At 45.0% G+C, this 27,795-nt stretch overlaps 1 protein-coding gene across 2 annotated transcripts in view; it reads left to right on the top strand.

Moving 5' to 3' along the window:
- The window catches only part of wdfy4 (WDFY family member 4), a 351,018-nt gene that overhangs the window by 103,818 nt on the left and 219,405 nt on the right, over positions 1-27,795 (top strand). For both annotated transcript variants that reach the window (XM_085970369.1, XM_085970368.1), the window contains 6 exons: positions 6,091-6,231; positions 10,483-10,653; positions 19,184-19,360; positions 20,638-20,764; positions 23,153-23,304; positions 27,329-27,567. In XM_085970369.1, the coding sequence (XP_085826495.1) occupies positions 6,091-6,231; positions 10,483-10,653; positions 19,184-19,360; positions 20,638-20,764; positions 23,153-23,304; positions 27,329-27,567 (1,007 nt within the window). The remainder of the gene's footprint in view (positions 1-6,090; positions 6,232-10,482; positions 10,654-19,183; positions 19,361-20,637; positions 20,765-23,152; positions 23,305-27,328; positions 27,568-27,795) is intronic.

Below are 27,795 nucleotides of genomic sequence, written 5' to 3' on the forward strand. Positions count from 1 at the left end.
TCCCCCTAGCAATGAAAGCCAACATTCCATTGGCCTTCTTAATCACTTGCTGCACCTGCATACTAACCTTTTGAGTTTCGTGCACCAGGACCCCCAGATCCCTTTGTACTTCAGTACTTTCCAGTTCCTTGCCATTAAGATAATAACTTGCTCTACGGTTTTTCCTGCCAAAGTGTATAACCTCACACTTTCCAGTATTGTATTCCATCTGCCAAATCTCTGCCCACTTACTTAGCCTGTCTATGTCCCCTTGCAGGTTTTTTATGTCCTCCTCACTCACTACTTTCCCTCCCATCTTAGTACCATCTGCAAACTTTGATATGTTACACTCGGTCCCCTCCTCCAAATCGTTAATATAGATTGTAAAGAGTTGGGGACCCAGCACTGACCCCTGCGGAACACCACTAGTTACTGATTGCCAGTCTGAGAATTAACCATTTATCCCAACTCTCTGCCTTCTGTTAGATAGCCAATCCTCTATCCATGCCAGAATATTACCCCCAATCCCGTGATTTTTTATCTTAAGCAATAATCTTTTGTGTGGCACCTTGTCAAATGCCTTTTGGAAGTCTAAATACACTACGTCCACTGGTTCCCCTTTATCCACCCTATATGTTACTTCCTCAAAGAACTCCAGCAAATTTGTCAAACATGGCTTCCCCTTCATAAAACCATGCTGGCTTTGTCCTATTAAATTATGATTATCCAAATGTCCTGTTACTGTCTCCTTAATAATGGACTCCAAAATTTTACCTACCACAGATGTTAGGCTAACCGGTCTATAGTTTCCAGCCTTCTGTCTACTGCCCTTTTTAAATAAGGGTGTTACATTAGCAGTTTTCCAGTCTGCCGGGACCTTTGCCGAGTCCAGGGAGTTTTGGAAAATTATTACCAATGCATCCACAATCCCTACTGCCACTTCCTTCAAGACCCTAGGATGTAAGCCATCAGGTCCAGGTGATTTATCCGCCTTGAGTCCCATTATTTTACCGAGTACCACTTCCTTAGTGATTTTGATCGTGTTTAGCTCCTCCCCCCCATAGCCCCCTGTTTGTCCAGTGTTGGGATATTCTTAGTGTCTTCTACTGTAAAGACTGATGTAAAATATTCATTCAGTGTTTTTGCCATCTCCATATTTCCCACCATTAATTTCCTGGTCTCATCCTCTAAGGGACCAACATTTACTTTAGCCACCCTTTTTCTTTTTATATAACTATAAAAACTCTTACTATCTGTTTTTATATTTTTTGCTAATTTACTTTCATAATCTATCTTCCCTTTCTTAATCAATCTTTTTGTTATTTTTTGCTGTCTTTTAAAGTTTTCCCAATCCTCTATCCTCCCACTAGATTTGGCTACCTTATATGCCCTTGTTTTTAGTCGAATACTATCCTTAATTTCTTTACTTAGCCACGGATGGCTGTCTTTTCTTTTACACCCTTTTCTTCTCAGTGGAATATATATTTTTTGGAAGTTGTAAAATAACTCCTTAAATGTACACCACTGATCATGTATCGTCTTACCCTTTAACCTATTTTCCCAATCCACTCTACTCAATTCTGCTCTCATACCTTCATAGTCTCCTTTATTCAAGCTTAGCACGCTTGTTTGAGATCCAACCTTCTCACCCTCTAATTGAATATGGAATTCAACCATGTTATGGTCACTCATTCCAAGGGGATCCTTTACTAGGACATTTTTAATTAATCCTGTCTCGTTACACAGGACCAGATCTAAGGTTGCTTGCCCCCTGGTCGGTTCAGTTACATACTGCTCAAGAAACCCATCCCTAATACACTCAATGAACTCATCCTCAAGGCAGCCCTGCCCAATTTGATTTGTCCAATTAATATGATAGTTAAAATCCCCCATATTTATAGATGTTCCCTTATTACAAGCCTCAACTATTTCCTGATTGATACTCTGTCCAACAGAGCTGCCACTGTTCGGAGGCCTATAGACTACGCCCACGAGTGTTTTTTTCCCCTTATTATTCCTTACCTCCACCCAAACTGTTTCATTATCCTGATCTTTTGACCCAATATCATTTCTCTGTATTACAGTGATTCCTTCCTTTATTAACATAGCCACCCCACCTCCCCTTCCTTCCTGCCTGTCCTTCCTGATCGTTAAATAACCTGGTATGTTTAATTCCCAGGCATTGTCACCCTGCAGCCATGTTTCTGTAATGGCCACAAGATCATACCCATATGTAGTTATTTGTGCCATTAACTCGTCTATTTTGTTACGAATGCTACGTGCATTCAGATAGAGAACATTCAAAGATGTTTTGTGACATTTAGTTCCTGCTTTTGCCCTTTTTATTACTTTCCCTTTTACTCCATACCTTCTGCCCCTTCCTGACACGCTCTGGTTTTTAATTTCCCCACTGCTACCTAAGTCTATGACCTTCTCTGTTGTCATTTTTATTATTTGCTCTCTAGGAACCTCCCCCCCACTAGTTAGTTTAAAGCCCTCTCTACAGCCCTAGTTATATGATCCACCAGGACTCTAGTCCCAGCACTGGCCAAGTGAAGCCCTATGAAGAGAGACTGGACAGGCTGGGGTTGTTTTCCTTAGAGCAGAGAAGGCTGAGGGGGGACTTGATTGAGGTGCACACAATTATGAGGGGCATAGATAGGGTAGATAGAAAGGAACTTTTCCCCTTAGTAGAGGGGTCAATAACCAGGGGGCATAGTTTCAAGGTAAGGGCCAGGAGGTTTAGAGGGGATTTGAGGAAAAACTTTTTCACCCAGAGCGTGGTTGGAATCTGGAACTCACTGCCTGAAAGGATGGTAGAGGCAGGAACCCTCACAACATTCAAGAAGCATTTAGATGAGTACTTGAAACGCCATAGCATACAAGGCTACGGACCAAGTGCTGGAAAATGGGATTAGAAGATAGGGCTTGATGGCCGGCGCAGACACGATGGGCTGAAAGGCCTCTTTCTGTGCTGTATAGCTCTATGGCCTAGAAATTCGGTGGGCTGCGCCACCAGTTAGCGCCCAAAGAGGGCACTTAGCGGCTTTAGCACCATTGGCCACGCCTCCCGTGAAATTCAGGTGGGCGCTAATGGCGGCGTTAGCCTGTAGCGCTGCGCCACCACTGATGATGTCATCGGTGTGCGCAGTGCCCCGCTACCGCCCCGATCGCGATATTTGGTCGCGCCCCCCGCTGTAACACCGGTCGCAATTTGTGACCAGTTCAGGGGGGCCTACCTGCGGCGGTAGTGGCGCTAATTAAAGGGGCGGTGCGGGGCGGCCATTTTTTTTGCTGGCCGCCTGCCAGCATCTCCTCGCGCCACCGTCCCCGGCCTCCTGAGCACCCCCCCCCCCAGGCAGTGCCGGCTGTGTCCCAAGAGTCCGGCACTTCTCCTCGGTGCCGGGCTCTTTTGCCGGCACTTGCAATCTCCGATCGTGCTGGTGCAGGCCCCTCCCCTTTAAGAAGGGGAGGAAGGCCTGCAGTACTGCAGCGCGCCATGCCGCAGCGTGTGGCGCTGCGGCACGTTGCGCTGCGATATTCAGTTGCAGCGCCCCAAACAGATGTGGGGTGCCTCGAGCAGCGCCCCGCTTCCGTTTGGAGCGCTGAAACTGAATATCGGGCTGGCGCAAGCGGCTCCGTCTGGAGCGGTAATTCCGGCGCCCAGGTGAGCTTGGCGCCCCAAATGGGGCGCCACCGAATTTCTAGGCCTATGACTCTATGACCCCTGCTGCTGCCTAACGGCTGGAGTGAGTCCTACCTCCTCATTGCAACACTCCTTAGTTGTCCGGTTTCTGTTGCACCGACCACACCTGCCAGATACTCCGGCCTCCTCCAAAACCTGGATTATCACCACAGCAACATGCCATGCAGCAGGCGCAACGGTGCAAGAGATTTCAGAGGAAGCCTGAGCAGCCAGTCTGCACAACCAGAACAACCTCGCCAGCGCAGTTGAGGGACAGGGTGTGAGGAGAGGTGGGCAGAACAGTGGCAAATGGAATTCAATCCGGAGAAGTGTGAGGTAATGCATTTGGCAAGGGCTAACAAGGAAAGGGAATACACATTAAATGGTAGGACACTGAGTAGTGTAGAGGAACAAAGGGACCTTGGAGTGCAGGTCCACAGATCCCTGAAGGTAGCAGGCTAGGTAGATAAGGTGGTTGGGAAGGCATACGGAATGCTTGCCTTTATTAGCTGTGGCATAGAATACAAGAGCAGGGGGGTTATGCTTCAACTGTATAAAACACTAGTTAGGCCTCAGCTAGAGTACTGCGTGTAGTTCTGGTCACCACATTACAGGAAAGATGTGATTGCACTGGAGAGGGTACAGAGGAGATTTACAAGGATGTTGCTGGGGGTAGAGAATCTTAGCTAGGAGGAAAGACTGGATAGGCTGGGTCTGTTTTCCTTGGAACAGAGGAGGCTGAGGGGAGACCTTATTGAGTTGTATAAAATTATGAGGGGCAAAGATTAAGTGGATAGAAAGGACCTATTTCCCTTAGCAGAGGGGTCAAAAACCAAGGGGCACAGATTTAAAATAATTGGTAGAAGGTTTAGAGGGGATTTGAGGGGAAATTTCTTCACCCAGAGGGTTGTGGGGGTCTGGAACTCACTGCCTGAAAGGGTGGTAGAGGCAGGAACCCTAACCACATTTCAAAAGTACTTGGATGTGCACTTGGGATGCTGTAACCTGCAGGGCTACGGACCAAGAGCTGGGAAGTGGGATTAGGCTGGATAGCTCTTTGTTGGCCGGCGCGGACACGATGGGCCGAAATGGCCTCCTTCCGTGCTGTAACTTTCTATGATTCTATGAAAGGGGATCCGTGCTAGTAATCAGGTGTAAGATCAGCGTGTGACAGCTAGAAGTAGTGCAGCACTGCGATTAGTGACAGAGTATAATTACTGAATATGATGTGCACAAAGCAGAGCACGAACATGCGATTCATAGCAGGGTGTAACAAGGCGCATTTATACGTTTTGCAGTGGCGTGCACATTATTATGTAGTTGGTATGTGCAGAATAAAAAAAATCTGATAAAGGTGAAATCACCGGGACAGTTAATTGCTGATGTGTAGCATTGTACAATCTTATAGCAACACTGCCCCCATCACATCAATAGCTGTAGAGAGAAAATGGGACTGCTGAAATTATATTATAAAGCAGTTTGATATGGCATTCCTGGGATAAGAGGGCTGTCCTATGATGAGAGATTGGGCCGATACTCTCTGGAGTTTAGAAGAATGAGAGGTGATCTCATTGAAACATACAAGATTCTGAAGGGGATTGACAGGGTAGATGCTGAGAGGTTGTTTCCCCTGGCTGGAGTGTCTAGAACTAGGGGGCACATTCTCAGGATAAGGGGTAGCCCATTTAAGACCGAGATGAGGAGGAATGTCTTCACTCAGAGGGTTGTGAATCTTTGGAATTCTCTGCCCCAGAGGGCTGTGGATGCTCAGTCGTTGAGTATATTCAAGGCAGAGATCGATAGATTTTTGCACTCTAGGGGAATCAAGGGATATGGAGATCGGGCGGGAAAGTGGAGTTGAGGTCGATGATCAGCCATGATCTTATTGAATGGCGGAGCAGGCTCGAGGGGCCGTTAAGGCCTACTCCTGCTCTTATTTCTTATGTTCTTATGAAATGGTTTCACGAATATGAGATGCGATTAGTGGTAACTTACAGTATATACAACACCAATGTTAATGTAAATAAGGTATGCTAACTCTTAACTCTACATTTCTGAAGGATTTGGATTGGATCCTTAATTTTGTTAATCTGTCTGGTTGACAGATGTAAAAAAAAGGATATTTCAGGTCAAAGCCCTGTTAAAATATATACCATAATAATAAAAATGCAATGAGATGTTAATCCAATTGAGTGAGAAGTGTGGGAAAAACACAAAGAAAGACCTCCTTTATGCCATAACTGCCTTTAACTTAGTGGCTTTGCTTTGTCCCCGACAGGTGGAATTTAATAGGGCTGTAATAAAAAATAAGTCAACTGTTCTATAGTACAGGGAAGGTGGAATGTTAAATATGTTGGTTTACAAATGATGGTATGCTTTTGGTAACTGAACAAAGAATGGGTTTATAAAGCGAATTGTTTTCCTAGTTGGACCTTGACATGATGATTACTTGGCTTCTGGAACAAGTGAGACCAAATCCGAATGAAAAACCCGTAAAAATCCCAAACAGATTGTGCACTGAAGCCGCGTTGGTTCTGCTGGAGATGGTGAGAGCTATATTGAGCAAGGTGAGACAATACACTAGATGTTCAAACATGCTTTAAATAGTGGGCTGTAAAGCACAAGCTAAGCCCCATAACTAGCAGAGTGCCGTAGGAACAGGGTAGGGGTTTCCGCCATCTTATATAAATCTTGTTGTTAAACAGCAAACTCCGGCATACAAGGGAGAAAGATGATGAGCAGCCTGTGCCCACCTTTCCAATTGGTGGCCCCAGAGGCTCCTCACCAGCAGTGCTGTCTCGTAAATTTACTCCCAAGTCCTCAGTGTCTTACGTCATCGCTGTCATTATTGGTAAATTACTGAAATGTAACCGCGTTCAGCAAAAAGTGCAATCAAACCATGAGTAGCTACATTTATACTTAAATATCTTTCTTGTGGGGTTTCTCAGAGACTTGATGTGCAGTAGCTCCCTAAAAGCGAAGTATTGAAGGTTTCTGAGTGATGTTCCAGTACAGTGCAGTATAATCATTGTGAAGTACTGTTTCAGAAGACTTAACAAATGGATAGAGTAGAATATGGGTAAAAGTTGGCAGGTGGTAGTGACTTGCTGAGTTACTGTTCTGTTGCTCAAGTAACCATTCTTTATATCTGAGCCTGGACAGTGAGTTTTAGTTCACTCTTCTCACCCAACTCCACACCCGAACACCTATCAGAAGGAGTCACTCTATAGCGATCAGAGGCAGGAACACTGGCGGCATTTTGCACTCCCTATTCCGGGAGTGCTGGGTCTAACTTTCATGCTGCCCAACTGAGATCGGCCAACTCTGCATAGACAGGGCCTCGAACCTAAACCTTCTGCTTTGTATGGTTGAGTACAGGAAACTTTCGATTAACCGGCCCCTAAATAACCGGAACGCTCTATCCACCGGCAAAATTCAGCAGTCGGCTCAGGTAACTTTTTTTACTCCATTTGTAGCTGTGCAAGGGTGTAGCTGAAGCTGTTGCTAAGCTACAGAGACGCTTGCAACTTGTGCCGATTGTTTTGAAGCTGTTGCTAAACAACAGGGTTTGTTGCTTTATACGGAGCTCTGAGCTCCTTATCTTTTACTATAGCGTTCGGTTATCCGGAATTGTTGATGAACCGGCACCACGTCGGACCTGTCCGTGCCGGATACCAGAAAGTTTCCTGTACTACGTTGGGCAGTGTCTTTAACCACTAGACCCACAGGCTGGCTAATGACTGGCAATTTCTGGAAGATTGTCACCTCCAATGTATAACATTTAAACATTTATAAACCCAGATTCCATGTTCAGAAAGTTATTTGTGACCAACTAGTTTGATTATTTTAAACTGACGCAGTCATTTTTAGAGAAACAGCATTTCGACAAATCTGTTTATTAGCAGTGATAGAAAGACAAAGATTATAGTTTATGGTTGGATTATAGTTTGATCTTTCTCTTCGCAGCACATGCTTTTTCAGGCCTTCCCTCTACTATCGTATTCCAAGTCCTTCCAAATCTGTTTCTAGGAAGCTTCATTTCATTGTTGCTGTTCTTTCTCAGGGTATACTTAGGGTATTGAGTGTTAACATGAATGATCCAAAATTGTGATTAGAAGCACAGTTTCGCAAGCTAAATCTGATGCTATTTTTACCAAATAGATTGGCCTGAAGTCAGATGAATATATAGCTCTGTTCACTTATAGTTTCACTTCTTAGAGCGTGAATATTCCTCCTTGGGAAACCAGAAGTGCTCTTCTGAAAGGCAGCTCTCTATGGCAATAATAATGTCCAATTTACAGTCCTAACATCTTCTGATAGATGCGAGCTTTACAAATTTGAATCATTTACCTCAAAGAAGTGACTATAGACCTCAGGCTCCTACAAAGTAATAAAAACAAAAAATGCTGGAAATATTCAGCCGATCAGGCAGCATCTGTGGAGAGAGAAACAGAGTTAACGTTTCAGGTCGATGACCTTTCGTTAGAACCGGAGAAGGTTAGAGATGTAACAGGTTTTAAGCAAGTACAGAGGCAGGGAAATGTAGGAGGGTAGGAAAGAACAAAAGGGAAGGTCTATGGTAGAGTGGAGGGCAGGAGAGATTAAATGACAAAAGGATGATGGTGCAAGGCAAAAGGGGGTGGTAGTGGGACAAGTAAATAAACAAAAGATGGGTCTAGTGGAGGTGTAAATGGGAATGGCAGAATCATCAATAGCTGCCATCTGAAAAAATAGGGGCAGAGGTTATGGTCTGAAATTGTCGAACTCAATGTTGAGTCCAGAAGGCTGTAAAGTGCCAAATCGAAAGATGAGGTCCTGTTCCTCGAGCTTACATTGAGTTTCATTGGAGCAGTGTAAAAGGCCGAGGACTTCAAAGCAGTTTGTTCCTCATACTTTATTTAAATAACTTCTTGTGTGTACAAATGATTTTCAGAATGTTCTCCCGAGGATTGATATGTGGCTATACTGGAGATTCTCTGCCAGGGCAGAGTTAGCATAAACTGATGTTCATTAGCTGCTGAATATGTAGACACTCAGTGGATCAAAGGATCAGTATTTTTATCCCATGCATGAGGAGAGGCACTTGTGAATAAGCAAGTCATGAGTGATTTCTGAACATCAACCCCAGCAGTCGGATAAAAATGGGATTCCACGGGTATCAGTTAAGCAAGAGGCAGAAGCCATAATCATGATGAACTTATTTATTTGGAAAGTAATTTATGCTCAATTTTAGTGGGGTTTTTACAAGCGTGGAAGGTAGTGTAATACTCCCCATAGTCTTGTGAAGCAGATTTAATCTCTCTTCATGGGTGTTTGGTTGCCATATTAAAAATCTTCTACAGACTCCCAAATATTAGTTTTTATAGCCAGTCATGGAGCTTCCGAAACCATTTAACTCCATGACTAAGCAATGCTTCAGATATTTCACGGCAAAATGCTGATTCCGTGAAAGATTGCGAATCGCTGCTTGATTGTTGGGAATCTCCTGGAGGAACATTTATCGCCGAGGGTTTAAATAATGTTAAAGCGTGATTAGTGCTCAGTGCTTGGTAACATTTGTAGTCGGTGCTCTGTTGATTGCAGGATGAATCGTTAGGAGGTGTGTACAATATCCTAATAGTTTCATAGATAACACAAATTGGTGAATTTTATTGGCATGTAAACAGGTCAGCTGGTAATGTCTTTGTGGGGCTTTCTTACACTGCCCAGGCTGTTTGCAGCAATAGTTTTTCATTCTTACGGATGATAATTGCAGCCTTTCTATTATTAATCAATCCAGAATGCCTTTCTTATGGTGTTGAGAGTTATTTAATTGCCTTTTTCCCAGGTAATTGCTGAAGCATTAACTGTTAGATTTGAAGACATGTAAGAATAATTTTGAAGTTGACTCTGTATTAGACAGCAATGGTCATTCTTACACTTGGCAGTCAGTCAACCAACATAACTGGCTGTTCATGACACCAGACCTTTATATCATGCTCTCTCCTCTATTGACTCTTGTAGCTGTCAGTTCAGTGTCGCTCTGCCATTCAGATCTTCCCATATAGATTACAGGCATCTCAACTTTGACCAAAATGTGGTCTTTTCCCAGCTACGACCCATTCCATCACTTCTCGCGCGTGCTGATCTTCAGCAATATGGTAGATGTTCTACTCACTACAGCTGACTCAGCATAACAAGTCCAATCAATGTTATTACATGATGAGAGAAGGTCTTTCAGCTCATCGAAGCTTGTTCGTCCAACACTCAAAACTGCCCCAGGTCTAACATTTGAATTTTGAATACTCCTAATGTTTCTATTCCTAATGCTTTGCTTGGAAGGTTATTCTAAGCATTTGTCTGTAAAGAAGATTGTCCTTATTTCTGTTTTAAATTTAGATTTCACTCATTTGAATCTATGTCCTCTGGTCCTACTGATCTGACTTACATTAAAGTAATATTCTGGGTTTCCCTTATCTATGAACCATTTAATATTTTCTCTCCCTCAATGAGGTCCTCCCTTAACCTTCTCTCTCGACTGTCGAACTTGAACATCTCTAACTTGTCCTCACTGCTCATCCCCTTTGCATCTTTCTCGTTTCTCTTCCCTACACCCTCTCCTGCTCTTTCACTGCAGAGGTCACTCCTCATTACATCAGAATTGTCGCGATATTGACAGGCACCTATAGAACAACAACAGCAAGGACTTGCATTTATATAGCGCCTTTAATGTCGTGAAATGTCCCAAGGTGCTTACAGCTGATTGTCACAACAGCTTTAACTTCACGTAACACAGCCAGGTTACAATTGATCAATAATCGTATTGCTGCTCTTCTTAGCCTATCTCAGGCACTGATGGCTCGTGGGAGGTCACTTACCCCGGCAGCGTGATGCAGTTCTTTTGCATGGTCTACTACATGATCCCGAATGAACCTTTGTGGAGGTCACCAGAGTTTCTTCAGGGCTTGGCTGCTGCTGGTTTTCCTACGGCTGGATCACTCTGTCACATGGTATGTCCTGTCAATACAGTTTAGCATCTTCGTTCTGATGTATTTTTATGGATTTTGTCATTCCATTCAAACATTTTGAAAATGCTTCAAATTGAACTCCAGAAATATTTAAATTTTTCTACAGCTGCCTATATCATCCAGGGTTTATAGAAGAGATAAAAATAACCTCAAATGTTGGAAATATATACAATTTTAGAAATGTACAACAGGTCAGTCAGCATTTGAAAGAGAAAAGACAAGCTAGCCTTTTGAGTGTGAGCCCAGTTCTAATGAAGGCTCATACCTGAAATGTTAACCTATCTTACTCTTGCCGATGCTGACTGAATGGCTGAGAATTTTCAGCATTTTCTGTTGTATTACCCAAGTCTTTTATTGCTGTTTCAACATAACAAGTTAAGCTCCAATTTCTCACACCTAGAATACTTGCCTTCATTAGCCGAGGCATAGAATATAAGAGCAGGGAGGTTATGATGGAGCTGTACAAAACGCTAGTTAGGCCACAGCTGGAATACTGTGTGCAGTTCTGGTCGCCATACTATAGGAAGCATGTGATTGCATTGGAGAGGGTGCAGAGGAGATTCACCAGGATGTTACCTGGGCTGGAGCACTTCAGCTATGAAGAGGACTGGACAGGCTGGGGTTGTTTTCCTTAGAGCAGAGAAGGCTGAGGGGGGACCTGATTGAGGTGTAAAATTATGAGGGACATAGATAGGATAGATAGAAAGGAACTTTTCCCCTTAGTAGAGGAGTCAATAACCAGGGGGCATAGTTTCAAGGTAAGGGCCAGGAGGTTTAGAGGGGATTTGAGGAAAAACTTTTTCACCTAGAGGGTGGTTGGAATCTGGAACTCGCTGCCTGAAAGGGTGGTAGAGGCAGGAACCCTCGCAACATTCAAGAAGCATTTAGATGAGCACTTGAAACGCCATAGCACACAAGGCTATGGACCAAGTGCTGGAAAATGGGATTAGAATAGACAGGGCTTGATGGCCGGCGTGGACACGATGGGCCGAAGGGCCTTTTTCTATGACTCTGTGGGCAGGATTTTCATTGGGCCATGGAGGCGGGATTGGAGGCGTGTGGGGGGGTTAAAATCTCGAAATCGGGGGGCATGAACCCATCCTGCCCCCATCCCGCCTCCATGCCTGTTTCAAAGGAGGCGGATACCCGACTTGTGCTGGGACCCGCCTCCCCGAGGCGGGAAGGGGTTTAGTGCCAATTAACTGCCTGTTAACAGGTAGTTAACAGGCAGTTTTTAGCCTAATCCCTATTTTTATTGCTGAAGTGTGGGATTCCCGACGGCTCCAAACCACGCCAAGTTAGTGAGGCGGACTGTCGGGCTGAAGGGCTTGGAGGGGTCGAGATGTCCGGTGTTCAGGTGAGTGATGGGTGCATGAGTGCAGAGGTAAGTGTGTTTGGTGTGTGTAAAGTGTTTAAAGAAGTTTTACATACCTTTACAGCCTTCCTTCCTTCAGGTCTCGGGAGTCCCTCATCTTACCGGCACAGAAAGCAGAATGGCCGCGAGCTGTCAAATGTTGCAGCATTCAGCTTTCTGTTCCGGAGAGATCTCTAAATCATCCTGAGAGGAAGGAATTAACTTGGAGTACAGATTGTCAGTGTTTGACAGCTTCAAACAGCTGTGAAACGCTGATATTTCATCTGTCAAAAGCTTTTGACAGATGAAATGTCAATCTGTGATGTCACCTGTTGCTGGGTGGCCCTTAATTGGCCTGCTGAGCCCACTGGGCGGGCTTAACAAGATCAATCAAATGAAAATCGTGTGGATTGGCTGCATCTTGATGGAGGCAGGACTACAACCCTGAAAGTTGTAGTCCCGCCTCCTACACGCCTCCTCAATGAAAATCCAGCCCCATGACTCTAATATCTTAACACCTTTCGAATCTAATAGTATATTCGCACTCCACAAGTTAACTTGCACTATAACACTGGTGTAAGTGAATCATGTGTCAGAGCCTGACCTTGTACTGGACTGAGGCAGAATGAGATTCTCTGGAGAAGGGATTCTCACTCCACTACACTTTAGTGTTAATTCGGGCCTTCACACCCCATTCAGTGTTCGTGCAAAACAGCTTCAGCTTTACATTAATGCTAAAGTGCGTGCTCCTGTATAGACAAAATATCTTCTGCAGACTGGCATAGTACATCATTTAAACATAGCTTTGCCATGTTCTCCCCATTATCCCTTCATTCCAACCATTGTGAAGAGTTGAACCATTTCCCAGTCCTCCTCCAGCGGAGTCTGAGCTAGCGGCTGGGTAGCACATGGCATCAATCTAGGGTTGGCCACCTGCAACCACCCAGTTTTGTCTATGGAAAGCCACTGGACATCTACTCAGTATCTCCGACAATTGTGTGGCTGAGATTGACACCTCAGTTTCCTGGGGATCTAAGCTTTATCTCCCCATGGCCAAAGCACAGTGTTTTGGTGCTTGAGTACATTCTGCCAGTTGAACTTGGTCCCTATTTCTGTTAGATTCTTTTTGAGGACAATATTGTTCAATCCATAAGTTATTTGGATATCACTAATATCACTGATTAGAATGACTTAACAGGAACTGCTAATGTAATCTACCTATATGGAGAGGAAGGCACTTGGATAGTTCATAGAACCAGGCAACTGGAACGGCCTGTCTGTGAAGTATAAACCATCTTTTTCCAAGGTTAAATTCCTTATGAACATTGGAACGGGAGTAGGCCATTCAGTTGCTGGAGCCTGTTCTGCCATTCAGTTAAATCATGGCTGATCTGTATCTTAACTATATCTACCGGCCTTGGTTCCGTAACCCTTAATACCCTTGCCTAACAAAACTCTATCTTGTACAGGTAGACTACCCTTTAACCGGACTTCCGAAAACCGAAACCCTCTAAAAACCGAAGTTTTTTTCGGTCAGCGTAAGTCGTGCGCACGACATGACCAAAGTGGCGCACGACTTACAGGCCTAGCCGGATAAGGGATAGTGTAGCATTTTTCCACACTTCTGAAAACCGAAATCGCTCAGCGTAAGTGTACCAGCCTTTATCCGCACATCCGAAACCAGAAAACCTCTGAAAGCCGAAAGTGGCGCAAAGCATGACTTCTGAAAACCGAAATCGCTCAGCGTAAGTCGTGCGCACGACCCCGACCCCCGCCGACCCCCACCCCCGAACCCCCGGCCGAACCCGACCCCGACCCCCCCGCCGAACCCCACCCCCGCCGACCCCCACCCCCACCCCCGCCCCATTTCGGATAAGAGATAGTGTACCAGCCTTTATCCGCACATCCGAAACCAGAAAACCTCTGAAAGCCGAAAGTGGCGCAAAGCATGACTTCTGAAAACCGAAATCGCTCAGCGTAAGTCGTGCGCACGACCCCGACCCCCGCCGACCCCAACCCCCCCGCCGACCCCGACCCCCCGCCGACCCCCACCCTTTCGGATAAGGGATAGTGCATCCTTTATCCGCACTCCCGCAAACCGAATTACTCTGAAAACCGAAGTGTTTTCGCGCACCTTCCGAAATCCGAAATTTTCCTAAAACCGAAACACGGCTGGTCCCGAGGTTTTCGGATAAAGGATAGTCTACCTGTATCCTTAAACCAGGTTTACTTGGTACTTTTAAATCTGAAGACGCTTCCCTGATATGACATTTGTTGTTGATTGAATCTCCATTTCTTTTAATGATTTAAATCTGTGTCGACCGTTAACACTGAATGGCCTCTTGCTGGGAAGACGAATAAACTAGTGTTTATCTGGTGTTTGTAACCCAAAAGATGGCTCCTGCAGTTACTTTATTATAATAAAAACAGAAAATGCTGGAAATACTCAGCAGGTCAGGCAGCATCTGTGGAGAGAGAAACAGAGTTAACGTTGTTGTGTATGTAATATGTGTGCTACTTTGAACCTATGGACAGGACTGCACTACTTGTTGGGCGTAGTGATACGCAGTACCACTCCTGGCCATAGGGGTATAAATAGTACTGTGGGTACTGATTCCCCTCAGTTCCCGCCTGTGGGCATGAAGTAAAGACCTATGTATAGTCCCTACCTCCAACCAGTAAAGACCTGTTTGAGTTATACGTTTAAGTCTTTGTGTTAATTGTTCAATACAATACACATACTTAACACTGGCGACGAGTCAGGCTCTTACCCTGCGGCAGTTATTCCAGGCGGCTTCGTCCAAAGACAGGACGTTGAAGAGAGGTTTCAATCCTCAACACCCCACTCAAAACTGAAGGGCAGCAGAAATCCTGACACCTTCCAGCGACTGGAAAAGACAGGCATTAGGACCCTGAAGCCTCCATCAGCTTGTGAACCGGAGTAAAGACAGGACTGGGGAAGAGAGAGAGGTAGGGCGATAGCGATCGGCAGATAAGGGCCGGGCCGCTTTGAAGTGAGGGGCGCAGCCGGGCCAGCGATCGGGACCAAAGATAAGAGCCGCACTCGGACTGAAAGGCGCGGCGGCTGCAGAAGCTCAAGGTGCGAGAGTCGCGGTGCACAGCGCGGGCTATCGATCGCGGCGAAGATAAGGGCCGCACTCGAGGGCTGAAGGGAGACGGCGTCGGGGGACGGGTGAAGACCGCCAAGCGCGGGAAAACCGCCATTTTGTGGGCGGAGGACGACGGCAAGAGCGGGAAGCCGCCATCTTTGATAACAAGTAAAGAAAAGAAAATCTGAGAAATTGCAAATCTACAATGCCTAAACACGGGAATATTAGCACCTTTGATAGTGACCTCGAAGATTGGGCCATATATGTTGAAAGAGTAAAAAATTATTGTAAGGCCAATAAAATTCGTGACCAAGATAAAGCTCTAACATTATTAAATTTAATGGGTGCGAAGACGTACGGGCAATTGAAACACCTGTTATCACCAGATGAACCGGCGGATAAGACGTTCGATGAGATTGTTACTGTCCTGAAAGATCATCTAAACCCCACGCCGCTGATGCTAGCGGAACGATTTAAATTTTACGACAGAAGGCAGCTACAGCATGAAAGCAATGCTGAATATTTGCTGGAATTGCGTAAATTAGCGAAATATTGCCAGTTTGGAACGGGATTGACAGATGCACTACGAGACAAATTTGTGTGTGGTTTATTTAAACAGGATACACAAAAGCGACTGCTCGAGGAGAATGAGCTGACGCTTGAGAAGGCGGTCACTATGGCAGCAGCACACGAAGCCGCAGCGAGAGGCACGGCAGTAATGCAGCTACGGTCACCGGAGCTCAGTGCACACAAATTGGGTGTGAGTTCTGGCAAATGTTATCGTTGTGGAAAGACAACGCATGATCAGAACCAGTGTTGGTTTAAAAACCAAGAATGTAGAACTTGTGGTAGGCTTGGACATATAGCTAGAGTATGCAGGTCAGGGAAGAAGACCAGCAACAAGAAGTCACCGCAAGGAAAATACGCAAAGGTACACAAGGTGACCGAACAGGAGTCCGATTCAGACGCTAGCAGTAATGAACTGGCTAGCTTAAGCTGTAATGAACTGGCTAGCTTAAGAGTACTCAACGCTGGTAAGGGTGCAGACCTCCAGACAATTTGGGTCACTCTTCAGATAGAAGGAGTCCAAGTAAAACTGGAATTGGACACTGGATCGGCATTGACGGTCATAAATAAGAAAGATTACGGAAAGTTATTCCAACATATTCCCCTACAGGATACGGGGATTATATTGAAAACATACACGGGGCAAAGAGTGTACCCCATCGGGAAAATAGAGGTTGCAGTGGCCCACAAGGGCGAAGACAGTCAAATAATGGACTTATATGTGATATCTGAAGGAGGTCCTCCACTACTAGGACGGGAGTGGATTAGGAAAATGAATATGGACTGGCATTTCCTACAAACAATAACGAGTGAGAACTCGGTGAAGATAGTCGGCCCAGACTCTGGAACGGATGATGGTAAGCCCAACTCAGGTGCAAAAGACAAAGTTTCAGCACAGAATTCCACTGAGCAACAACAACATAGTTTAACTGTGGATTCTGAGTCTGGCAAGTCTACTGATGTGCCCATTTCTGAGGGACACCGGGCTCGAACTCAACTCCATTTCAAACTACAACAGCAATTAGAACAAATGCTTCGCCGTTTTGAGCAAGAGTTGAATGCAACGAAAGAGTTCTTTGATATAGAGTTGGAGAATCTGGAAAGACAACAGAAGCAGCTGATGGAGAAAATGGAGCAGGAGCACACAAAACGTCTGATGTCAGAGGAGTTAACGGTCAGCCAACTCCTGCATATGCTGAAGGACAGGACTCTGAAATGGGAAAAACTTGAACATGAACTTCAATATTCAAACGAAAGGGGTTCGGAGCTCTCAAAGGTTATTGGAAGAGCTGAGGTGGCAACACAGACTGAGATGACTGCAACAGAGCAGCCCTTGGATGCCAAAAGTACGCTGACTCACGTCAACGTAGAACAACAGACCGCTGAAACAGCTGCTCCGGTAGAGGGATTGCATAGTCCGATCAATCAATCTCCAAAGGAAGTTGAAGTATTAAAATCACAAATGAGGTCACTAGTAAACGACTTGCTGAAAGCCCAGAAAAAGCTGGATGCAGAGGTACACATGAAGAAGTCTCTTCAGGAAAGATGTCTGGATTTGGAACAAGAGCTGGCTAACGTCCAGCTAGGTATGGAGGAAATAGACGACCCTCTCACTGGTCTAGCTCAGGACGACACCGAATATTACGATGTCCTGTCCTGCCCAGCTTGTAACTTCGACTCCCAAAGTGCAGAAATCATGGAGGAGCACCAAAAGTCTACGGAACATCGGGAGAAGCTGGCTCTACGACGGAAACAGGAGGAAGAGAAGGAGGAACTGCGCATGCAGCTGGCAGCTGTGGCAGCTGACAATGGAGCCCAGAGAGTCTCCAAGAAGCAGAAAAGGAAAAGTAAAAACAGAAGATGACCCATCTGAACCATTATCACCTCTACCAGATCACACACGTGGTCCCTCCGAACGGAGCCAATTCAGTTCGGAAGTTCAAACTGTTAAATCCATGGAAGGACTATTGAATGAGTCACTCTAGCAACGTGAACCGACTACACCACAGAGATTGAATCTGTGAACTGTTTTCCGCAGAGACTGAATCTGTGATCTGTTTTTGACATGAAGTTATCTATGTATTTATGTTATTCTGTTATGTAAACCTGAAGTTATATATGTATATATGTTATTACGTTATGTTAAATGGGGAGATGACTGTAAAGCTAGGAAGGGAGGAATGTTGTGTATGTAATATGTGTGCTACTTTGAACCTATGGACAGGACTGCACTACTTGTTGGGCGTAGTGATACGCAGTACCACTCCTGGCCATAGGGGTATAAATAGTACTGTGGGTACTGATTCCCCTCAGTTCCCGCCTGTGGGCATGAAGTAAAGACCTATGTATAGTCCCTACCTCCAACCAGTAAAGACCTGTTTGAGTTATACGTTTAAGTCTTTGTGTTAATTGTTCAATACAATACACATACTTAACAAACGTTTCAGGTCGATGACCCTTCGTCAGAACTGGAAAAAGCTGGAGATTGAACAGGTTTTTAAGCAAGCGCAGGGGCAGGGAAAGGGGGGAGGGGAGGAAAGAACAAAAGGGAAGGTCTGTGATAGGATGGAAGGCAGAAGAGATTAAGAGACATTAAGAGATGGTGCAAGGCAAAAAGAGATGGTAATGGGACAAGTTAAGAAACAAAAGATGGCTCTAGATGAAGTGTAAATGGCACACATCGCAAGAATCCTCCTCAATCGCCTTCTCCCAGTGGCCGAAGAGCTCCTCCCAGAGTCGCAAAGCGGATTCCGCCCACCAAGGGGCACAATGGACATGGTCTTCACCGCACGTCAATTACAAGAGAAATGCAGGGAACAGCACCAACCGCTGTACATGGCCTTCTTTGCTCTCACAAAGGCCTTCGACACCGTCAACCGTGAGGGATTATGGAGTGTCCTCCTCAAATTCAGCCGCCCTCAAGTTTGTCACCATCCTCTGCCTGCTGCACGACGACATGCAAGCCGTGATCCTGACCACAGACCTAATTCACGTACGAACCGGGGTCAAGCAAGGCTGTGTCATCGCACCAACGCTCTTCTCGATCTTCCTTGCTGCAATGCTCCATCTCACTCTCAGTGTGTGGCGCACTCCTTTGCTCATTGATTTATTAACTCCCTGTTGTCACATTCCGTAAACTGGGTTTCTTGGACTCGCTGTGATTTCCCACTGAGCCTGAAGTTGTCCGGTTTCAAACATTTTGTTTTATTTTTGACCCAGAAAAAGCACAGATTTTGTTCCCATCTTGACCAGAATTTAGGCAAAATCAAATCGAAACTCACATTGCCTAATTATATTGCTAAAACATAGTACAATAACTAGTGAGCCAATGAACTGCATTTCATACGTTATCAGTTTATCACAGATACACCCAATAAATACTGATTTATATAGGAGTTGAAATGTACGTACAATGTGCTAAAACAAAGTGGCCCTGTTCAGAGGATTTCCCTCTTTGTTGTGTTTCTTCCACATTTATTAGGCCGGTTCAGGAGCCTCACCACAGGAAAACCCGACTCGCAAAGCTGGACCACAACCGCACTTGTCGACACACCCAGCCAGGAAGCAAGTCTCTGATTTTATACGCATCCTCCTGTTGGACAGCTTGTTAAACACTCCTGCCAACAAGCAGCTGCATCCTATTGAGATTCTCATCGAGGTCAGTAGCTGCCTTTCAGTCAGATATTATGTCGACCCATATAACTTGAGATTTTACATTGCAGTGTCACACTTGCTGTATATGTGTTTGGCCATTATTTTACTGCCTGGAAATGACTGCTTACCGCATTTGTTTAAGATGCTTAACCTATTCAGTTGATATCCATCTGCATTTTTTCTCACCATTTTATTTCGAGAAACCAGCAATTAAAAACAGATTACAAGTTGAAACAGGAAAAGTGGCAAGCATCTAACAATTAATGGTCCAGATGGAAACACTTCCTTACATTTAAATTTTGAAAAAAACAGGGTTTATATTTTTACAGATAGATGGGCCAAATGGCCTCCTTCTGTGCTGTTATGACTCTATGACTCTCTATGACTATGAGAAAGATTGTACTTCCATATTCGAATGTAGTGCTGCACATTCTCACATAGCTATAATACTGGGAAACACGCCCATACTGATAAGGTATTGGTGTATACCCTGACTGATTCAGTACTGATGTACATTTTCACTATTACACTATTGCATATTTTCATTCATACAGTTTGGGTGTTGATTCTCATACTGATACAGGACTGGTGTATAAGAACATAAGAAATAGGAGCAGGAGTAGGCCATTTGGCCCCTCGAGCCTGCTCCGCCATTCAATAAGACCATGGCTGATCTTCTACATCAACTCCACTTACCCGCCCATATCCCTTGATTCTCTTAGTGCCAATTATTTTAAGTATCCTCTCTCTGACACAGTAATGGATACAGGAATATGGGGAGAAAGCAGGGACAGGGTACTGAATTTGGATGATCAGCCATGATCTCATTAAATGGCGGAGCGGGCTCAAGGGGCCGAATGGCCTACTCCTGCTCCTATCTTCTATGTTTCTATGTATACTCTCTCTGATACAGTGGCAAAGAATGCTGGTTAGCTTCCCACTATACTCCCAGGGCCACCCTACCTGCTAAGGGGTCCAGAGTGGGAAGAATGTAAACCCTTTTATTCATCAAACTGTGCAAAAATGAATGCTGTACTGAAAAAATTGTAGTTTATTGAGGCAGCATTACTCACAATGGGCTAGAAAAGACTGGAGCCAATTATTTTAAGTTAGTTGATAAGTCTGTTAAAATAGTGAACAAAGAAATGTTATAAGAACACATTAAGCATTTGTCTGCTATTAATGGTGGCAGTGAGTTTCAGTATTATTTGCAAAATCATTTTGTAAACGTATTTTAAAATTTCAATATCTACCTACCTGTGTGAATTTTCTTTTCCACAGGTGTCGCCAGAGAGGGCTACTGGTGACCAAAGGAAGAGTTTCCAAACTGAGATACTGCTTTTCATTATGGACATATTTCACAGCATTAACGAGGAACAAATTCTTGTAAAGTCCTTGATCGGAAATGGTCAGTCACATGTGAAGTGCAAGAATTTCATTCTCATTACTTCTTGTCTGGGACACCTGTTTTCAAACCATATCTAAGAAACCTTCGGTATCCAAAACTTTGCTGCCCGAATCTTAACTCGCACCAAGTCCTGTTCGCCCCTTACCCCTGTGCTCGCTGCCCTACATTGGCTCCAGGTCCGGTAGTGCCTTGACCTTAAAATTCGTATCCTTGTTTTTGAATCCCCCCATGGCCTCGCCCCTCCCTATCTCTGTAATCTCCTCCAGCCCCACACCCTTCGAGATCCCTGCGGTCCTCCCAATTCTGGCCTCTTGCACATTCCAGATTTTCATCGCTCCACCATTGGCAGCCGTGCCTTCGGCTGCCTGGAACCTAAGCTCTAGAATTGCCTCCCATAGCCTCTCTGCCTCTCTCTCCTCCTCTCTACCTCTCTCTCCTCCTCTCTACTTCTCTGTCCTCCTCTCTACCTCTCTCTCCTCCTCTCTGCCTCTCTCTCCTCCTCTCTACTTCTCTGTCCTCCTCTCTACCTCTCTCTCCTCCTCTCTGCCTCTCTCTCCTCCTCTCTACTTCTCTGTCCTCCTTTAAGACGCTCCTTAAAACCTACCTCTTTGACCAAGCTTTTGGTCACCTGCCCTAAAATCTCGTTATGTGGCTCGGTGTCAAGTTTTGTTTGATAACGCTCCTGTGAAGCACCCTGGGACGTTTTACAACAAAAATTGTATTTATATAGCACCCTTAACGTGGCAAAACGTCCCAAGGTGCTTCACAAGAGCGATATCACTTAAAACATTTTTGGCACTGAGCCATTATGTTAAAGGCACTATATAAATGCAAGTTATTGTTGTGTAGCAGCACCTGTTGAGTTGTGACACAAGGCTGGCAGATTGCAGTTATACTGCTGGGTCCAGTGACTGGCCAGGGCCAATGCATGCGTGCACAGAGCTTTACTCACCAGCACCTGAATGCCAGTTAAGTGATAAGAGACAGTTAACAGCTCTGTCTCATGCTGTCATTATAAAGATTACCCCCCTCCCTCCCCCCCACCCCTTCAGTGGTGTGTGGATGTATTCCAGGTCACTTTGATTCACTCCTGCATAATTTGCTGTTTCTATTTTTTTTACCACCGCCCCTTGACATTCAACGGCATTACCATCGCCGAATCCCCCACCATCCTGGGGGTCACCATTGACCAGAAACTTAACTGGGCCGGCCACATAAATACTGTGGCAACAAAAGCAGGTCAGAGGCTGGGTATTCTGTGGTGAGTGTCTCACCTCCTGACTCCCCAAAGCCTTTCCACCATCTACAAGGCACAAGTCAGGAGTGTGATGGAATACTCTCCACTTGCCTGGATGAGTGCAGCTCCAACAACACTCAAGAAGTTCGACACCATCCAGGACAAAGCAGCCCGCTTGATTGGCACCCCATCCACCACCTTAAACATTCACTCCCTCCACCACCGGCGTACCGTGGCTGCAGTGTGTACCATCTACAAGATGCACTGCAGCAACTCACCAAGGCTTCTTCGGCAGCACTTCCCAAACCCGCGACCTCTACCACCTAGAAGAACAAGGGCAGCAGGCGCATGGGAACACCACCTCCAAGTCACACACCATCCTGACTTGGAAATATATCGCCGATCCTTCATTGTCGCTGGGTCAAAATCCTGGAACTCCCTACCTAACAACACTGTGGGAGTACCTTCACCGCACGGACTGCAGCGGTTCAAGAAGGCGGCTCACCACCACCTTCTCAAGGGCAACTAGGGATGGGCAATAAATGCTGGCTTTGCCAGCGACGCCCACATCTCATGAACGGATTAAAAAAAAACTGGATTTTAGTTGTGCTGCCTGACTCCATTACACAGCTAGTGAACCCTGATGCAACTCTAAATAGATTCTATACAAATAGAACTAATATATCAAGGTCTGCCTGTGAATCCATAACCTGCAGACAATTAAACAAGTTATCAATGGTATTCATCAGCATGTACTGATAAATTAGTGAGGCAATATGATCAACACCCAATACGAGGGTGAAGATGATCTAAGACACTTAAAACGTTCTGGAATAGTGCCCGCACAGCACAAAGGATCGGAATAAGGTAGAACAGAACCATCGAGATAAAGATATAAGGGTTGAAAACGCACTGTGTAATAATAGTAACAAATGAGGGTTCTTGTGTTCATATGAAATTCCTTTGCCTGCTAGTCTACAAAGTTAAGGTATTTGCCAGAAGAATTTTTTTTAACTTAATTTTACTGGGGTGAGCAAGCTGTCCTCACCTCACCATGGCAGCGGGTAGTGTGTGCCCAAACCATATTTATTAAACTGCGATCTAGTGAATCTTTGTCACTGTGCTTTTTTTCCCCCTGTTTCATTGAATAGGTCAGAGTGCCACGCAAAACGAGGGAAGCTTGACTACAATGTTTGGAAATATTACCTACTTCAGTCAAAGATTCGTTGACAAACTGTACGACAGAATGTTTGACGTGAACCCAGAAAAGATCCTCCGTTTCCTAACTGAACAGACCTGTGTGGTAAGTTGCCGTATTCCATTCTATCAATAGAGGTGCTTTGTCTTTAGTGGGTGTAAAAGTCGGATAGCCAGGTGGTGAAGGATAGGATGCTGGAGCCTAGTCTGTAGTCGCTTACAAGCCTTTATTTACAGGGAAAAGAAAGAAAGACTTGCATTTCTATAGCGCCTTTCACGACCACCAGACGTCTCAAAGCGCTTTACAGCCAATGAAGTACTTTTTGAAGTGTAGTCATTGTTGAAATGTGGAATACACAACAGCCAATTTGCACACAGCAAGCTCCCACAAACAGCAATGTGATAATGACCAGATAATCTGTTTTTGTTATGTTGATTGAGGGATAAATATTGTCCAGGACACCAGGGAGAACTCCCCTGCTCTTCTTCGAAATAGCGCCACGGGATCTTTTACATCCACCTGCGAGAGCAGACAGGGTCCTCAGTTTAACATCTCATTGGAAAGATGGCACCTCCGACAATGCAGCACTCCCTCAGCACTGCACTGGAGGGTCAGCCTAGATTTATGTGCTCAAGTCTCATGGAGTAAGACTTGAACCCACAACCTTCTGACTCAGAGGCAAGTGTGCTACCAACTGAGCCACAGATTACACACAGTGCACCCCCCGGATAAGCTTCTCACACTCCCAGAGCCTGCTCCCGTATATATGAACACAAGACGGTCCCCAATTAATACCCGCTGCCTGAAAACAATTAACAGGGGGTTTATTTTTTTGGTTTAATTCAATGACTCCAGAATGGAAAATATTAAAGTCAGTGTTAACCCATGAAAATATGCAAAAAACACCTTTAAAAAAACCCAGCTCTATGTTGGCCTGGGATACCTACACTGTGTTAAATTTATAATATACTTTCTCCAAAATACCTTGGTAGCAACACAGAGGATAACTCTGAAACTGTCTGTATCAAGGATAAAGCAGAAAAGGTCCAGATTGATTTATTACACACCGTTTTACTCCATCTTACCTTTTTTAAATGAAATCTCAGTGCTCAAAAGGAGTTAAAACACCCCAGAATAATGATACAAATGATGTTAATCTAATAATAAATTGACTAGAAATAAAGTGTGTTAGACCTTTAACCACACAGCTACTTTTCCTTGGAGAACAATTGATAAATTCCACTGAAGTACTAATTTCTACCTGGCACTGGGACCTGGCAACCCTTGGGAGCTCAAAGCAGTAACTTCACTTCTATGTACACTCGGACCCAGGGGAAAAGCACTGCAGCCATGGGAATCTCAGTCATTCCCCAGGCAGACAGACTAGTAAACTCAGATAGTGCAACTGAAAGAGGAAATAAGCACTGAAAAGTCTAGAAAAATATCTACTGGAAACCTTATTTATGCCCCATCACTGTACAATACTTTCAAATCCTTTTTCTCTGGCTGGTTTACGTACGAACCATTCTCATCCACACAGCACAAAAGAACACCAGTGGAGACTATAATTTAGAAACTCTGATAATAATTAGATAGTTTTGATGGTACCTTCTAAGAACTTAAAGGGGGAGAAATTCGGTATCGCCCTGTTTGGGGCGCAATTATCGGCCGGGCGCAAAGTTTAGCGCCTGGCGCTAATTATCGCCTCCGACTGCAAACTTAGCCTCTATCGCCCCTGGAGGTGATTGGAGTGCTAATTCAGGCACTACACACCTCTCTTAAGGCACTAACGCCGAGGAGCGAGGCACTACCTCAGAGCGCTGGCGAAGCTCATGTGATGTCAGTCAGCAATGGAACACAGACACACTGGCGCCAGCCAGTTCTTAAAGGGGAGGGTCGATCTTGCTCTCCAGCCACACCCTGCTCATTGCAGCCTTGAATCTCAGCCTGGAGAGACCTGTACATCAAATCTGCTGGAAAGAACAAAGGAGAGGCCCAGGGAAAGAGCTCAGAGTGCAGCCCCCACAGTCTCTTCTAAATCGATGCAAGGAAGGTCAAATCAAAATGAACCTGCAAGGTGCTGCTCAGTACCCAAAACTCCTTCACACAGCGTTGAATCTCTCCAGAAGTCTCTCTCAGAATGGGTGGTGCAAAAATGTCGCCGACAAAAAAAGGCAGGAAGCGGCCGCCTTTAAATAGTGCTCCCCCAGGCCCTTCCCGACTTTAAAACGTTCCCCTCTACCTGTCATTGCTAGCAGCAGGCGGTAAGGCAGGGGGTGCCACTCAATATCCAGTCCGGGGCGCCACTGGGGCGTTGCACGCTCGACTGACGTCACGATCTGTGGGCGCAGGAGATCGTGGCCGTAGTGTTTAGCGCCGCTGCAAAATGTCTGGTCAATTTCGCGAGCGGTGCAAACATCGCCGCGCCCGGGCGCCAGTTGCTTTGCGCCCCGTTAGTGCCCTCTTAAGGTGCTAACGGGAGGTGCTAATCAACCGAATTTTCATCCCAAAGAGTTTGAAACTCCTACATTCTGTCGTGAATCTCAGAATGGCTTTGAAATCAGATTGTGCCAGTTTGTCCTCCAGTTGTACTCTGCTTGATTCAATACAGAGAATGTTCATTTTAAATAGTTTACTGCCATGCAGTTAAAGGCGCTATATAAATGCAATTGTTGTTGTTATTGCAGTTTTTTTCCCTACCATTTTCATATTGTATCACTTCCCTCACAATTCCCATTAGAAAACTATACGTTAGATTGTGATGAATACAAATCAGATCAGTGATGCTGCAATTACTCACCATTTACCTTAACTCTGCCTCATATTTTATCAGCTTAACTTTCCCAGGACCATTTGCAGTCATTCAATTCACTGCTTCGTTGCTGTCACTATCTAAAGCTTTGAGTAACAGCCAGTGCTTTAAGGACAGAAAGAATTTGCATTTATATTGCCATCCTCAGGACATATCCAAGTGATTTAGTCAATGGATTGAAGTGTGGTCACTATTGTTATGTAGAAAAACACTGCATGCACAGCAAGATCCCACAAAAAAGCAAATGCATGACTCACCAGTTTATCTGTTTTTGGTGATGATGACAGTGTCAGCCGTAGCTCAGTGGGTGGCACTCTCTCACCTCTGAGTCAGAAGGTTCATCATCCCACTCCAGAGACTTGAGCACATAAAGCTAGGCTGACACTCCAGTGCAGTGCTGAGGGAGTGCTGCACTGTCGGAGGTGCTGTCTTTCAGATCAAGATGTTAAACCGAGACCCCGTCTGCTCTCTCAGGTGGATGTAAAAGATCCCATGGTACTATTTCAAAGAAGAGCAGTGGGGTTATCCCCGGTGTCCTGGCCAATATTTATCCCTCAATCAACATCACTAAAACAGATTATCTGGTCATTATCTCCTTGCTGTTTGTGCACAAATTGCCATATTTCCTACATTAGAATAGTGACTACACTCCAAAAGTAATTGGCTTTGAGACATCCTGAGGTGCTATATAAATGCAAGTCTTTCTTCTTTTTTAGATTGCGGAACACAGGGAGAACTCTCTGTTCTTCCGCTAATAGAGTCTTTTATGCTCAGCTAGACTAATGTTTCATCAGAAAGATTACCAGCGCAACTCTCCACCCACAGAGGCCCATCTCCCGGGGATGCGGAGGATCTGTCAAGAGAATTCAAGACCGATCGCAAGTGCCGGGTTTCAGCGCATGAGCTTCGCACGTCCAAACCCGGAACTTGCGCGGCCCCTACAGGCGTGGGCACACCTCGCACGCACCCGTAGGGGTCGCAAATTACAGACCAATGTATTTTGTTTATACCGTACACTAAAATATAGTATGGTTAACGAGATGAATTCGTTTCGAAAACAGGAGCTTTGTTGTGTGTTTGTCCTTGGTGGTTTGGCCCAGGTATAATCTCTACAGGTTTACAATGTTTAAATGTTGAGCATTCCATTCAAATGTGCTTCCTAAAGGATGTAAGCTCATCACATTCTACCTTGATGAGAGCCCTTATGGGGGACTATAACATATTCCGTTGCACTGGCCATTCTCCCCACAGGCAGGTTTCAAGCTACAGTCAGTCATTTGTCTGATTACTGTTGTGCTTTTCTCTTCTTTCCCTTAGGTAATGGAGCAGGTGTATTCCCAGAAAGATCATGTCATGAGCAGCCTTTACACTAGTTTAAACAGAGCCATTCTATATTGTCTGTCAAGACCTAGGCAGGCACCTTCTGACCTGCTAATCTTGCTGAATACTCTTAAATTCCTGCAAGAACAATGGGACATCATTTTTGCAACGTACAACTCGAGTTTACCTTTCATCATCTGTCTCATTCATTGCCTTTGCCAAATTAAAACTGGAAGGTAAGAACATCAATAATATGTCTCCAAAATTATAAATGTCCCCTTTGAGGGGAAACAGTTCTTAATCTTGAGATAAGAAATTGCATTTATCTCGGGGAAAAATTGAGTCGCGCCCCCTTTGGGGCGCTAACTTCGCCGGGGCGCTACCACTCAATTTCGGCCACGGGGGTGGGGCTAAAAGTAACGCCCCGGCGAAGTTAGCGCTACTTTTAGCCCCCCCGCGGCCGA

Source organism: Somniosus microcephalus, chromosome 29 (genome assembly GCF_052327205.1).
Source record: "Somniosus microcephalus isolate GS21.2 chromosome 29, FLI_Smic_1.0, whole genome shotgun sequence".
NCBI lineage: Eukaryota > Metazoa > Chordata > Chondrichthyes > Squaliformes > Somniosidae > Somniosus > Somniosus microcephalus.